This window comes from Sus scrofa, chromosome 2 (assembly GCF_054392235.1).
Source record: "Sus scrofa isolate SSC_HxYL_T2T_F1_AM1 chromosome 2, Sscrofa_HxYL_maternal_Yorkshire_Landrace_v2.0, whole genome shotgun sequence".
Lineage (NCBI taxonomy): Eukaryota > Metazoa > Chordata > Mammalia > Artiodactyla > Suidae > Sus > Sus scrofa.
Genome location: NC_139384.1, coordinates 36804864 through 36820150, shown reverse-complemented (window position 1 = coordinate 36820150; position 15287 = coordinate 36804864). Strand labels below are relative to the sequence as shown.

At 36.1% G+C, this 15287-nt stretch overlaps 1 protein-coding gene across 12 annotated transcripts in view; it reads left to right on the top strand.

Annotated features, from left to right (window-relative positions):
- The window catches only part of ANO3 (anoctamin 3), a 483543-nt gene that overhangs the window by 428224 nt on the left and 40032 nt on the right, over window positions 1–15287 (top strand). For all 12 annotated transcript variants that reach the window (XM_085011613.1, XM_085011611.1, XM_085011612.1 and 9 more), the window contains 3 exons: window positions 9524–9606; window positions 10013–10153; window positions 10696–10860. In XM_085011613.1, coding sequence (XP_084867739.1) covers window positions 9524–9606; window positions 10013–10153; window positions 10696–10860 — 389 coding nt within the window. The remainder of the gene's footprint in view (window positions 1–9523; window positions 9607–10012; window positions 10154–10695; window positions 10861–15287) is intronic.

Sequence of the window (15287 nt, the reverse complement as noted above, 5' to 3'; positions counted from 1 at the left end):
ACTTACTGGGCATTTTTCTGTACTGATGAGGGCCTGATACAATAGTTCACTCTGACTTTTAATCTCCCTCCAGTTCCATTTAAAAAAAAGAAAAAGAAAAAGCCAGTGAGGGGTTGAGGGCTGTTGCTAAAAGATGATGGAAGCATTTCAAAAGTAAACGTAACTTTCTTCAGAGTGTTACCATTGCCAGCATGCTCACACTCTGTCGCGTTACTGGAATAACTTTGTTAGCACAGGGTGGCCCCCTTAATCTTTATCCAGTGTCAGAACTCTGCGGCTCCTTCTATCACCGGGGTCTCCTGGCTCATAATCCCAGAGGAAAGTATCTCAAGACTACTTTCTCATCTGTAAAATAAAGAAAGTGACACCCACCTCCTAGATGGCAGTGGGGAGTCAATGAGATAATCTAGGTAAAGTAATTCTGGGTCACTTGACACTAAGAAGAGGCTCAATTAATGATAACTGTAGTAATTTTTGTTTATAGATGGTAAAAATGGATATTTCAGCATCATGAATAAAAGTTGAGATGAATCCAACTAAGTGCATAAAAACTTATATTGAACTATTTTGAGCTTGTGTCTATACCTCAGCACATAGTAGTGTTCAATAAATATTAACAGAATGAAAAATGAGTAAATTTTTCAATTTTAATTGATTTTTTTCTGACAGAAAGGCAATCCCCAGTGACCCTTTTAAAAGAATTTAAAAATTCTTCTTTCTTGGTCTATTTTAACTCCTTTCCCTGCATTAGTTTCTCACAGCACTTACTGCTATCTAGCATACCCTCTATCTTATTTATTTTTGCTGTTTATCATCTGTTTCTAAACTAGAAAGCTCATAAAAGCAAGCAATTTTTTGTATTTTCTAATTGCTTTATCCACAGAGCTAGAATCATTCCTGGCACAGACTAAATGCTCAGTTAATATATAAATGAGTGAATATGGACAAATAAACATATTTAAAAATAATAACAAAAGTTAATATACTAAGCATAAAACATCTGCAGCTTACTTTCCTTGTATCTAGAATATTTTTCCAATTGTAAGCTCATCAGATCTGAAATCAGCTTTTCTTTTCACTTAAAGATATTTCTTGGATATCTTTGTTTAATTGTACATAAAGGTCGTTGATCAGCTTTCCTTTAGTAAGCCATGAGAGATAGAAGCTAGTTAAGGAGAAGAGTTCATTTACCTATAGATGCATAAAACTTCTGTTATAGCAGGTGAAAATGTAGAAGCTATAGGCACAACCATAGAAAAGTGGATAGTTTTGGTTTTGATGAATAATTTCTTCTGAATACTTAATTTTGAGTGATGAGGTAGACAGCAGACTTGCAGCTACAAGTGACAAGAGTGTAGGTGTTGAAAGTTAAAAGAGACAAGAGAAAGTATGACAGCATGGCAGCCAGGTCTACTCAAATTGTTAATTTAAAATTGGAGTTCCCATTGTGGCTCAGTGGGATAAGGACCCAAGTAGTATCCATGAGGATCGGGTTCATTGCCTGGCCTCACTCACTGGGTTAAGGATCCGGCATTGCTGCAAACTGTGGTGTAGGTAGCAAATGCTGCTCTGATCTGGCACTGCTGTGGTTGTGGCGTAGACTGGCCTCTGCAACTCCACTTCAGCCCCTAGCCTGGGAACTTCCATCTGCTGCAGGTGTGGCCCTAAAAATAAATAAAATAAAATAAAATAAAATAAAATAAAATAAAATAAAATAAAATAAAATAAAATAAAATAAAATAAAACAAGTAATCAATATAGCTATGTTTTTCTCCAGTGATGGTAATGTGCTTCAGAACAGATAGACGGTAGATGGAAGGTTGCTTTTAACTAGGGTTCTGCTCAAGCTATGGCTTTAAATGGCAAACTGAGATAAGAGTAGAGAGGTGAAGGTATATGTAAGGAAAAGAAGTTAGTGTTTGATCATTGAGATAAATAGGAAAATGAGGTAACAAGAAGAGGAAAGGACAGTGAAAATATGGAAAGAATGGATTGAAAATGTGGATCAAAAGTTAATGGATTGAAAAAATCTGGTGCAAAGGATTGGAAATTAGAGTTTATAGAGAGTGAGCTATAAAGACGGGGGTGATATCTGGAGATTATGGAGGGTTTGGAGTCACTGGTCATTGACCAGAAGTATGCCATGGAAGGACAGCAATAAGGGAGAGTAGGAGAAAACATCAAAGAACCGAGGAGCCAAGATTCTCGAAATATTACCTGTGTATGTTGTAGTTTCAAACATTTATTTTGGCAGTCATGTTGATAAGATTTACACTTAGCCAAGAGTTAAAAAATCTTTAAAAAACTTGCTGAAGTATCCCAAGGGAGTGGTATAAGACTTCCACAGAGAGAGATAATAGGAAGTTATGGGTGGATAATATGAGACTCAAATCTGTGACTCTTTAAGAAGAAGGGACAGAAAAAAAATAGTCTTAAAGCAGCAATGAGGAGCAAGAAAGTTACTACCTCATCTTTGGTAGCTATTGATGAGGGAGACAAATAGCCATCACCTGAGAATGCTACATAGAAAGTAAAGTTTCAGGAGTGTCCCACGTTTCAGTTGAGCAAGGAGGTGAGAGAACATAAAAGACTTTGCTATTAATGACTTTGAGTAAGAGATCATAGTGAAAGTATTTCAAATAGTTGGGAAGCAGTGGGAGAAGGTGACAAAGGCAATCCTCATTTCTCTAGAATAGAAGATCCAAAACTGAGGGTTAAGGCATGATCTGAAAAATCAGGTCTTCTAGAGGTAACTGATATGAATGGAGTTAGGGACACAATGAATTAGTCCTGATGGACCCACTCGTAGGTGATGACAGGAGGGAAAGGTATTCAGGTAGGCTCTGGAGATGGAGGCATCTTGCCAATATGGAGAGCTCTGGGCTCCCTCTAGACCCCTACTCATAGAAGCATTCTGAAGGGAAGCCTCTTAGTGCTAGCACCCCAAACAGCTTTTCAACCCTGCAACAACAGCAGCCTGCTGGGAAATGATATTCTGTTCTGTGGAACTACCTCACAACAGATTCATTTCCACATGATAGAGTATCTTATTATACAAGTTTGCATCTTTTGGAACCGTAATTTCATTATCTAACCTCTTTAGATGGCAGTTTATCAATTATGTAATCTATTTTGATATAAATTTAATTAGATGAAGTTACAAGTAGGTTTAAATATCATGAAATAGCAAAACTGCCAGATTGATAATATTGTAACTTATTTTGCCACTTTTAGGAAAAGCTTCAAGTGATTTATTAATTCTTTCTTAAAAAAAAATCAGAGAGGGTAATTGGATAATTGTCTTCTCTAATTTATTTCTTTCTGGTTCAAAAAGTTGTAATAACTAAGTAATAACCTCACAGCAACAGACTTTATTTGCTGAGTGTTCTCAGCACTGAGCCAGGATCTGGAGAAGGGCAGAGTGAGGAAATAATGAGATTGCCTTGTCTAGGTCTGTACACTCTGAAGAAGAATCTAGATTTGTTCCTTCGCTCAAAAGCAGGGGCAGAAGAACAAGTAAACTTATTCATGACCTGAAGGGGATTTTAAAATCAAGTTCATGGTCAGAAAATAACAATGAAGTGGCTTTCTCATCCACCTAGAGGACTATAAGCAAGGTAAACATTTTGCAGAGGACAATGAAGACACGTTAGGTTTAACTAAGCTGACAGTTCTAGAAGCTCTTAGCTACAGAAAAAAGGAAGACACTTGTGTGCTGAATCGGGAGAGAATCCTTATTAAAAACATCTAGGGTAGTTGTTAATCCCCTCTTTGAAATGGGTACTTTAGCAACCCTGCCTTAGAAGTCAGAGTGACCTGGTTTCCAGAGTCCAGTTCATATGGAGCCAAGTCCATTACGCTTTCTGAACTTTTGTGTCATTACCAGTAAAATAACAATGAAATAATTTCATATACATGGAGCTGTTGCGAGGATTTCATAAGTAAATATGTGTAAAACACTTAGCAGGATGGCTGGCATGTAATATGTTTGATGCATTATAGCCATTCATTGGAAGAAGATACGCAATTTTAGAAGTGCTCCTTAAGAAAAGAGTGCAAATTATGAATATAAATTGAGATATGAAAGTAAACAGATAAATCAAAAATTTACACATTTTAAAAAAGCTCCAAATACTACATGTAGAAATCTAGAAATGTAACAGCCTTATACATCTTTGTAATGCTTTTTGTTCTACATTTTATCCACATTTTATCTCTGCACATGACATTTAAAAAAATCTTTCATGGAAAGAATAGCGAAGTCATTCTTTCCTCTTCCTCTAGCACAGTTAACTGAAAAAATTTTTTTTTCTTATTGGTAGTTTTAAAAAGTTTACTTTAGCCTCATAATTCATTATTGATAATGACATGGACATTTTTAATATTGTTGAGACTTTGGGAAAATCTCTAGCGTGTTTCATACATGACCTGAAATTTGTGAAATAACTTCCATTGAGTAGTTTCTGGCTCCATATGAGTCAGATCTTATTTCTCGTCCATTATCAGTGCTGGATTTCACAGAGTATGTGTCTCACATACATCTCCTGGCCTAGCACCTCAAAGAATCAGCATGTAAATTGGAGGTGCTTCCTTAGACTCCTTTGCTATATTAGGGAAATTAGCAATAATTGAACAACACTTGGAAGTTCCTGCAAATCAGATAAATATATCACACTAAACTCAAACTAAATATAGTCATGACTTAATATTCCAATAGCCAATGGTCAGAAATACTCAGGACCACTCTACCACCCAGCATTTTGGAAAGTCAGAGATTATGGCTGTATCTTCAGGGAGCTTTTAGACACATCGAAGTTGTAAATAGAAACAATTTAATTATTCTTGGACTAATTGAATATTTGCTTGAGTTGTGGACCAAGAAGGATTATGCTTATTTCTGCATATCTGTCTCCACAAATTCAGATACAGTGGTCTAATAAAGGAAGAAAAATTCTTTCAAACATTTAAGTTATAAGCATATGCCAAATTTTTATTAGAGTTTTACTGCAAAGGGAAAATCCTCTAAAAGACCAGTGCAAAAATTTCTGTTGTAAGAAAAGAGTATGATTAGTAATCCAAATTTTTAGACTCCAAACAAAACAAAAAAGGCATCAGGTCAAAAGACTATAGGATTTCTGATTGATGGGCCACTGGGTGGACGAGCATCTAACCTCCCAGATATTCTCAGTCTCATTTAGTTGTGTTAGAACTTTGCTTAAATATTTTGTCTATGATGCTAATTTCTTCCCAGAATGATAATATAAAATACGTAACTCAAAAAGTTCTATCCCAAATCATGCTTAGAAATAATTTTTCCTTTGGCATAGAAAAAGGTCAGCATTTGAATCTGGATTTGAATTTTAGCCAAGTGACTTCTTCAGGTAATTCAACTTCCAAGAGCTTCAAATTGCTTCCCTCTTGAAGGAGATTAATAATTTTAATTTCACCTGGAGTGTTGTGGAAATGATAGGGGTTAATTAAAAATATCTTGCACAAGGTCTGAAATCTTGAAAGTGCTAGCAATAGATGCTAGCTCTCATCTTCCTCCATGGGAATATGACACAACTCATTTTCATTTTTTGTGTGCATTCTCTCTAGGAATAGACAAACATTGTGCTATCAAAAAATAAATTTGAATTGAAATTGTTTACTCTAGAGGCAACTTTACAGTCTTAAATACAAAAGAAGAAAAAGAACAATACAAGTTCTTTGCTAGGTCACAAGCAAAAGATGGAAAGTATTATGACTGAATTATGACAATTTTTATGTAAGTCAAACAATGAAAACATAAATGACAATATCTCCATATTTCCTGCAGAGAAAAATATACAATATTTTTACAATGGAAGCCAAATTTCTCTATGGCTAACAACTAAGAGAATGTTCAAAAAATGGTTATTATAATTAATTGAACTTTTAAAATGAATTAAGCAAAGTTAGACTACTTACAAATTAATACCTGAGTTAATTTGCACAACATCCCTATGAAAACAAATTGACTATTCTTTTTTTTTTTTTTTTTTTTTTTTTTTTTTTTTTGTCTTTTTGCCATTTTCTTGGGCCGCTCCTGCGGCATATGGAGGTTCCCAGGCTAGGGGTCTAATCGGAGCTGTGGCCGCCAGCCTACGCCAGAGCCACAGCAACGCAGGATCCGAGCCACGTCTGCAACCTACACCACAGCTCATGGCAACGCCGGATCGTTAACCCACTGAGCAAGGGCAGGGACCGAACCCGCAACCTCATGGTTCCTAGTCGGATTCATTAACCACTGCGCCACGACGGGAACTCCTGACTATTCTTAAGTTTTGAAAAAAAAAGGCTTGTCATTTTTTGGTCATTTGTCCAAGGTCACACATTTAGAAAGGAGTATAGGCAGCTCTCAAACCCAGAATATTTGCACCCCAAGCCATGCTATTCTCCAGCACCACACTGCCATTCCTAGATGGTCTTTTGAGAGTCATTGTAACTTGATCAAGAAGATAAATAGTATTTATTATAAAGTGAAGTTAGTAATTTCTTTTATAGGTTGGTATTCACCTATGGTGCGAAGTACAGTTCTAAGTATCCAATGTTTGTAAGGTGAAAAGGCAAATATTTAACAATGTTTAGGGCTCTGGCACTGGCCGATCAGAATGGATGCAGACTTTAGCCCTGGAGCACTTAACCGGGGGCCACAAGCTGTTCCAGGGGTAAACTCTACATGTATCTCATCTTGATGAAGCTTTCCTTGGGACAGAGGGCCAGCCCATGATGGGAATGAGGCCTTTAGAGGGTTCAGTTATGAATTTGTTTGTTTGTTTATTTGTTTCTGTCATAAAGGAACAACTTGTAAGGCCATATCTCTGAGTATCAGCAACACATCAGTCCTAAATATACTGCTTAAGAAAAATACTTTGGGTGGAATTACCAAATTGCAGAAGTGACTGTTCATTGATTGTGGGATTGTAGGTGATGACTGTTTTATTCTTTACAGTTTAATTCACTCATTCAGCTTTCCTTTATTGAAAGCCTAGTAAATGGCAGGCATTCCTAGACTCTTTCTTATATTTCGGAAGTGAACAAGACAGGGCTCCTCAGTCACTTTGGTTGGTATTGCATTTGTAATCAGAAAATGTTCAATGGAGTTTAGAAAAGAAAGTGTATCAAATAGTTAAATGGTAAGATGAGGGGACATCTTGAGAAAAAATGAATCCCGTACCTTAAAAATATTACTTTATAAAAAATACACGGTAAAAAGCTGACAAGTTGTTTTTGTGAACACATTATTTAAGCAATTCAATTGAGATTATCCATTTTAATTTGAACAAATGCTACTGAAATGTCTATTTAATATACAAACACCAGTACAGTATTGAATAACTGATAGAATTAGCTTACAGGGACACTTTACATCATAATGAAGAGTCTGCCCTGGTCAAGACTATAGTGAGAGTTCTCCTGTATTTTTATGTAGCATGATGGTATTGATGGGTAGCTTTTTATTTCTAAATGAAATTTCCTAGGGGGAAAAAACAATCTCAAGTCTGACTTTAAAAATTGGTGAAGATTTTCAGTGTTTATAGTTCCAGTGCTGGCCTTCCCATGCTCTTAGAACCTAGACATTCGTTGTTTTCTTTCTTACTGTCTTTAGAGAGGGAGGAGGAGGAGAGGGAAATGGGAAGTAAAGTTTGAGAGAGATTCCAGTCCTTAAACAAAGAGGAAATTTAACAAGACAAACAGGTTTTGACTAACCAGTTCTACAACTAACCAGTTGTCCCTGTGTCAACTACAATGCTGCCTAAATATTCAAAATCTGCTGCTTCATGCACATTTACAGACTCTTTATGTTGATTAGTCTACTGGATACTCATACAGTATAATTGCATTTCTGTAAGACATCAACTAGAAAAACAGTGACTTACCCTAGGCAGGGAAATTTAAAATGTTTCGCATTCATGGCCCTTCTATTAATTGTAGAGCCTGTTTAGTGAGGTTTCTATTTCTGCCTCTTGTATAGTGATGTTGCAATACCTTGTGAGGAAGGCACATTATGCTTGCAGATGTCGCTGGAAAGAAAATCTGGGAATGGAGGAATCTTTAGCAGTTCTTGGGTGTTGTCCAAATTGTTGTGGCAGAGCGATTGCTCTGATACATTCTCCTTTCAGCTGGGTCTTCTCTTGAGAAGGCTTTAAATTTTTATCTCTTCTAATGAAAGTAGTACTAGGAATTCTTTTTTAGGCTTCATATTCAGTTTTAACTTCATTTGGATTTGGATTTGACCTCTTGCCCCTGCTTTCCCTCTCACTAGCCCGTCCCCCACCTCAAAGTATAATGAAGTTTTTAAAACTTTTAAAGCAATAATTATCTTTTCAGATAAAATTGAATGTGATTGCACTTTCTCGCTCCTCTCTGTCCCTCTGTGTGTGTGTGTGTGTGTGTGTGTGTGTGTGTGTGTGTATAAAAGAAGGGGGTTCTCTGCTGAGAGATTCTCTTTCTTCCAATGTTAGGGAAATTCCATGGAATTTCACAGAGCATAATTTTAAAACCTCTGGAATAATGCAAAGAACACTTACCCAGGAGTTTGTGTCACCTTCACTGAATTCTGTGATATTCAGAATCAGATCACTGATTCTATTCAGTGATAGAGTTTGGTTTAACAAATGTTTATTGAACATTTTCAATGTGCCAGGTACTAAAAATGCTAAAGAAAAAAGGCCCTCAAGAAACTGACCTAAGTGTGGGAAAAAGCAGGTACAGGAAAAAGTGTAATAAAATGGTGCCGATGCTTTGGCAGATTCCTGGACAAAGTCAATGATACATGTCAACCACCCTGGACCTTGTTTTCTATAACTTTAAAATAACTTGGAACAGACTACAGATGGTGTCTTACCTCTCTTACATGCTTGACCCTATGATTCTGTTTCTCTGTGCCAATGACTTACCACAAAGGAAAGCTGCTGCAAGTGGACATGAGGAAATGGAAGTACAAAGGCTGGATACAGCATATGCAACTTTGAAATTTCTGTAAAGTTGAGAAAAGTCTGTCATTATAGTCAGAGAAGTAGGAGTGGAAAAAATAAGTACAAAGCATAGTTGCTAAGGAGCAGAGTTATGGGGCACCATCTTCACCTTTTCTGAAATCCTCTTCTACCACCACGATGCCTGTGAAACCTGGCTTTTCCCTGGCAACAGAGTGCCCTTCTCCACTGAAGCCCTCTTATCCTCCAGCTTCAGCTCCAACTCAGTTTCACAAGATCAAGGTCATGCTAACAAAAGTTGTTGCTTATTTATTCCAGTAAAAAGAATCACTCTCCATCAGGAGTACATGCTGATAGCAGTTTACACAGATAGGGAGAAGAGGGTAAGGGAAAAAAATATTCCAGCATTATAAATTTAACATACATTTAATTAATTTTAATTATTTCTTAAAATGATGCAAATACATCAATCCAAACAAGAAAGGCAATGATGACAGAATGTGATGTGGTTGGGTAAAGAAATATAATTATAATTATGTTATTATTATTATCATTATTATTTACAGCCACGGTCTTCCTGGAGTTTTGGAAAAGGAGAAGAAGTACACTGACCTATACTTGGGACCTTATTGAATGGGAAGAAGAAGAGGTGAGATGTTAGGAGACCAGGAGATAAGGAAACTGGAGTAACACGATACAGAAAAATCATTTTGCCCTTAGTGTCCAAGTAGGAAGCATCTGAACACCTTTCAGTTTTCCCTTGATGTTTTTTACTAACAAAATTCTATTTTATGCAGATAGTAGAGATCAGAGATGAAATATGTAATTTTCTCAAAGCATTTCTATGATGTTTCATTAGTGGAAAATTGTGCTAATTAAAATACAGTTTCGGGTTTATTTGGAAAACCATTTGTATCTTATTTTTTAAAAGTTGCCTCTTTGCCAAGACTTGATAGAAAAGTAGGCCAAATTCCAGGAACTTTGTGTTAGCTATTAAAGGATTTATTTTTAAATGTATGACTTAGATATTTAGGTAACTTTACTTTTGCTCACAGGAAACACTTCGTCCCCAGTTTGAAGCAAAGTATTACAAGATGGAGAGAGTGAATCCCATCAGTGGAAAACCCGAACCACATCAGCCTTCCTCAGACAAAGTCACTCGTCTTCTTGTTTCTATCTCAGGAATATTCTTCATGGTAAAGTCCAACCATCAGTTTCAGAATGTTGTGGAATTCCAGGTTTAAAAAGAAGTTCTAGGATACCAAATCATTCGGTAGCCCAGAGGATGTAAGAAACTGTATCCTGTTCAAAACCCTTGCTAATGCAGACATAGTATTAAACAAATAAAAAATCACAGCAGGTCATGGAGTAATTACAATGGAAGTTTGTGCATACCCTTAAATAAAACACTCTTTGGGAGAGACAAAGATCATCTAAGGTAACATGGTAATTATATGAGTCTAACTAGAATTAGATATTCCGTTTTAAAACCAAGCATTCATTTGAAACTGGAAATTTGAACAGTATTTCACTCTGAAACAACTGAAATCTTATACTGTTTATTTTGACTCCAATGTCACTTAGTTCCTTAAAGGAAAAGTTTTAATGTATGTATGCTTTCTTGGGAAAGTAAGTTTCTTTAGGTCTTTGGGTCAGTGTATTGGATCTATGGCATTACTTTTGTTTTGTTAACGATCCAAAAAACAGTGGATGTCTTCTCTGGTTCTCCACATTATAGATTTCTTTGGTGATCACTGCAGTGTTCGCAGTTGTGGTATATCGCCTGGTTGTCATGGAACAGTTTGCATCATTCAAGTGGAATTTTATCAAACAACACTGGCAGTTTGCAACCTCAGCTGCTGCAGTCTGTATCAATTTTGTAATCATTATGGCACTGAATCTTGTAAGTATTTAACGGTTTTTCAATAAGTATAAAAGGGATGGGTAGGAGAGAGGTCTGTGTTTCCCTCGTTCTTGGATTGAATTTACAGGAAGCCAAAATAAGACCAAGCGTCATTTCTGGCAAAGACAGTTTAGTTTAATAGAAAATATTTCATCTATGTGCTTTACATGGTAGATTTTTAAAAATTAAAATCAATGATAGTTGTATTGTCTTTTTAGCTCTGTGAGTTTATAATTTTGTTTAGTGATAACTTCCATTCATTGAGTGTCTAGTATGTGCTAGAAATGGTGCTATGCTCTTTTCATTCAAATAAGGGATTGTTTGGATTAGAAAACCATCCCAACAAATTCAACCTCAGAGGAAAATTTATTGGAAAAATACAGAAGAATCTGTTTGAAAACGAAGCCATAAGACATAACTAGGCAGCTACTTCATTTTTATTTCTATGGGTCTACTAACTGTTTTCCTTCTTTCTTTCCTTCCTCCCTTCCTCCCTCTCTCCTTTCCTTCCTTTCTTTCCTCCTTCCTTCCTCCCTTCCTTTCTCCTTCCCTCCTTCCTCCCTCCCTTCCTTCCTTCCTCCCTCCTTCCCTCCCCCCACCTCCTTTCCCTTTCTTTCTTTCTCTTTCTTTCTTTCTTTCTTCCTTCCTTCCGTCCGTCCTTCCTTTCTTTCTTTCTTTCTTTCTTTCTTTCTTTCTTTCTTTCTTTCTTTCTTTCTTTCTTTCTTTCTTCCTTTCTTTATTTCTTTCTCTTTCTTTCTTTCTTCCTTCCTTCCTTCCTTCCTTCCTTCTGTCCTTCCATCCTTCCTTCCCCCCTCCCTCCCTTCGTTCTTTCTTTCTTTCTCTCTTTCTTTTCTCCAAGATGTGTTTACAAATCTGCTCTGTTCTATCAGGAAGAGACTATCTGCCTAACTGTGACCTCCCATTCAGAGTCCACTGTGCTGCAGCATTGCTATGCTTTTGTTACCTTCCTTGGCTCTAACATCATGACCACATTGGTCAGCTCTGCAGCTTATTTACCTTAGATTCTCCAGTGTTTCATTGTGCTAATTTCTCAGAGAGAGCATCTCATTGGCTAAATAGTGCTTTTACCAATTGACTGGTGAACCAAATGTCTGTGGCTGAGAGGGCAATATTGTACCTACATGTACCTCTTCAGCAAGGTCCATGGATGGGGTCGTATTTCTCCGAAGACAGGAGGCACTGATTGACACATTTAGAATAATCTTTCCTTTACTTCTTCCAACAATACCACAAGGTCTATAGTCTCTCCATTATGTAAATGAGGAAACTGAAATTCAGAGAGCTTAAATAACTTACCTCAAATCCATGCATATATTAATTTACTGCCGATACATGTACATGATGAGATAAGTTATGTGGAGAGCTGACCAATACACAAATAATGATGTTGATATCATCAACAGGTCATTTGTATTTGGTTCCAAGTGTGGATTGACACTGATGTTACACGGTGTTTTGTCAGGAGGGGACTGGAACCATTTTTTATTTAAGTTTAAAATAATCAAGGAAGTTCTTAAGAGAAAAGTGAATAGTCATTGTAAGAAATGGGTAAATTTTAATGCAAGGACAGTAGTTAATATTTTCTTATATGAGTCTGCTTTCTTCAAATTTAATTTAATTTGTAGAAGAGAATATTATTTGATGTGCTCCAAATAAGCCATACCAGTATTTTCATTTATGCTTTTGACTCATAGATTAAAGTGAACAATGAACATTAAAAAAATACAGCGCTAGGACTGAGAGGTTTGTGTAGTGGCACTTGAAAGGTGGTATAGCTTGCACAATCATGACAGCGAAGAAGGAGCCATTCACAGCATGGACATTGTAGGTTTTTATATTTATTGTTTTTATGTTAAATATTCTGGAAGATAGTGAAAGAAATTGTTTCTGATGAAACCAGTATTATCTGACAGTTTTCCAGTGGACAGAGGTTATCGTGGTTGATCTAATTATCTAAGGAAAAGGAGGCTAAATAGTTATTTCCAGATAGCACTAGCACTAGCAATCAACTAATCTGATCTTAAATTAATTCCATTTCTTATCATTAGGAGGCTGGTTGAATTTTAAATGTTAATATTATTTACGTACATGACATATACGATTATATGAACATACAATTTCACTGGATTGCCATTGGAACACACCTGCATTTTGAAAGTATAAAGAGCAACAATAAAATGTAAATAGTGATTGTATCTCAGGAGTGGGATAATGCTTGATTTCATAGATGTTTTTCCTGTTCATTCAAGCATATATCTCATATGTAGGCTTTGATTTATAATCAGAAAAGAAAAATAATCTTTACTTTTAAAACATTCTATCATGGTATAAAATTTGGAAAAAATCAAAGTTGGAATGTCCTTTATTTTTATATCATGTGTGAGTCACCTGTAAACCCACAGTCACCTGGGTAACAACTTTGAGTCATTTTTAAAATTTTGTCTTTCATCAAGTAAAGAAAAGGCTTATCAGTGACCAAGTAACAGTATAGCATGTTCATGCATGTGCCCCCTCCCTCCCACACACTCTGTTCTTCCTTCTGTTCTCATTTATGCTTTCCCCTTCTCCTGTTTCTCTGAACACTGCCCAGCCTTTTATCAGTTGGTATTGTCAGCTCCTTAAATTAGTATCGTTATAAAAAGCAGTGGACTTAGAACACAGGCAAAGGAGAGATTTGCTTCTTGACCTGTGTGATCCTGACCACCCCACATGATATCTTTGAACTTTAATTTCTCGATCTTTCAAATGAGGATGATAAAGCAAATACATAGGGGTACTGAAAGATGACATCAAATATGCTTCTAGTGATCTGCGTATTATGACTTTTTATCAAATATGTGTATAAAACAGAAGAAAATTGGAAATGTTTAATTCATGCACAAACTATGCTAATTTTCCAGAATCTTACTTATTCCTTTCTATGTTTTAATTTTATTTTCTTCTTTTTAAAGTTCATTTTTAGCACTGAATTCTAAAATTGACATTGTTATTGTAAAAGTTATGACAGTATTTAATATTTTAATTTGTTTAAAATATTAGGTAAAAGTCACTTTTCAACCCCAGATGCCACTCTCTCCCTTCCTACCATAAACTCCTTGTATCCATTGAAGATGATCAATGTCGATGGTTTCATGTCTATTAATACCCACCCCCCATCAATTGTTATTGCCTTCAAAGGTGTACCCTCTGTTCCTGTGTTTATTTGCAATTTGTTCCCCAAACCTACTGATCTTTAAAAGCATCTTGAGTGAATTAATGAGGCCTAATATTTTTGAAGATGGGAAATATTTCACAGACAAAGAAAGTGAAGAAGCCAAATGTGGTTAATTAATTTTTGCTTGGGAAGGCAAGCATGACAGCTCTGGGAACAGAACTTCTAGGTCCAGAGTTCAATCCTTAGTTCTTACCCAGGGGAATAACTATCCTTCCACTTAAGCTGAAGAACTTGTTATGATCAGAACTGCATTTGAATTAAATAGGAAGTTTTACCCTCATTTTTTCTACAAAAGGGTTCTTTCTGTTATCACACTGATATTGCAAAAATTGAAATTTAACTCCAGTTTTATATTGTTCCAGTTTCTTCTCAACCCCCAATCCCTTTGATTCTTCTCCCACTCCAATCCCTTTCCTCAGCTGCCACCTCTCCCTTAGAATCATAATTGACCTTCCTACACATACTCCTCTTTCTCATAGGCTCAGATACAACTTCTAAGTTTATATTTTTGATGAAGCTTAATGTATTCTTTCTTCCAAAGTACTTGCATTTTACAGATAACAAAGACCTCAGCAGACCAGCGAGGAGAGTACTATTTTCATCATTTAAAAAAAAAAAAAAATCTTTTGAGATCCTTAAAATCCCATTAGCTCTACTTAATTAAATACAAGAGCCCAGCTAAGTGCCTAGTGCTATGAAACAAGCCTGCATAGTTCCCTGGAGAAGACAGAGCTGACTTTTCTCTTTCTAAATGTTTATTTCTACTTCTTGATCATTTTGGCATAAAGATTCAGGGATCAGTGGAAGTGAAATAGACCACACAGATTCTCCTCTGCCCTTGCAGCTAATTCAGGGGAAGATTTTTAAATGGATTTAGCATAAAGGAAGTAAGCTATACAACTGACTCAACAAATGTGAAAAGAATGTTTTATTTCTCAGATTCAATCAGTATAAAAAAAATAATGCCCTTCTGAAATTATGTATTCTCTTCCTACTCAGAATGTTAAGGCACTTCACATGTTATTAAACAGTCTTTCTGACTCACCTGAACACACAGGATTCATTTAAGGGCTTAATAAAATGGATTAATACCATTAATATAAAAATATCAGACTCTAAAAAAATTGTACCACCCAGTAGTTCTCTTGTGGCACAGCGGGTTAAGAATCAGGCATTGTCACTGCAGTAGCTT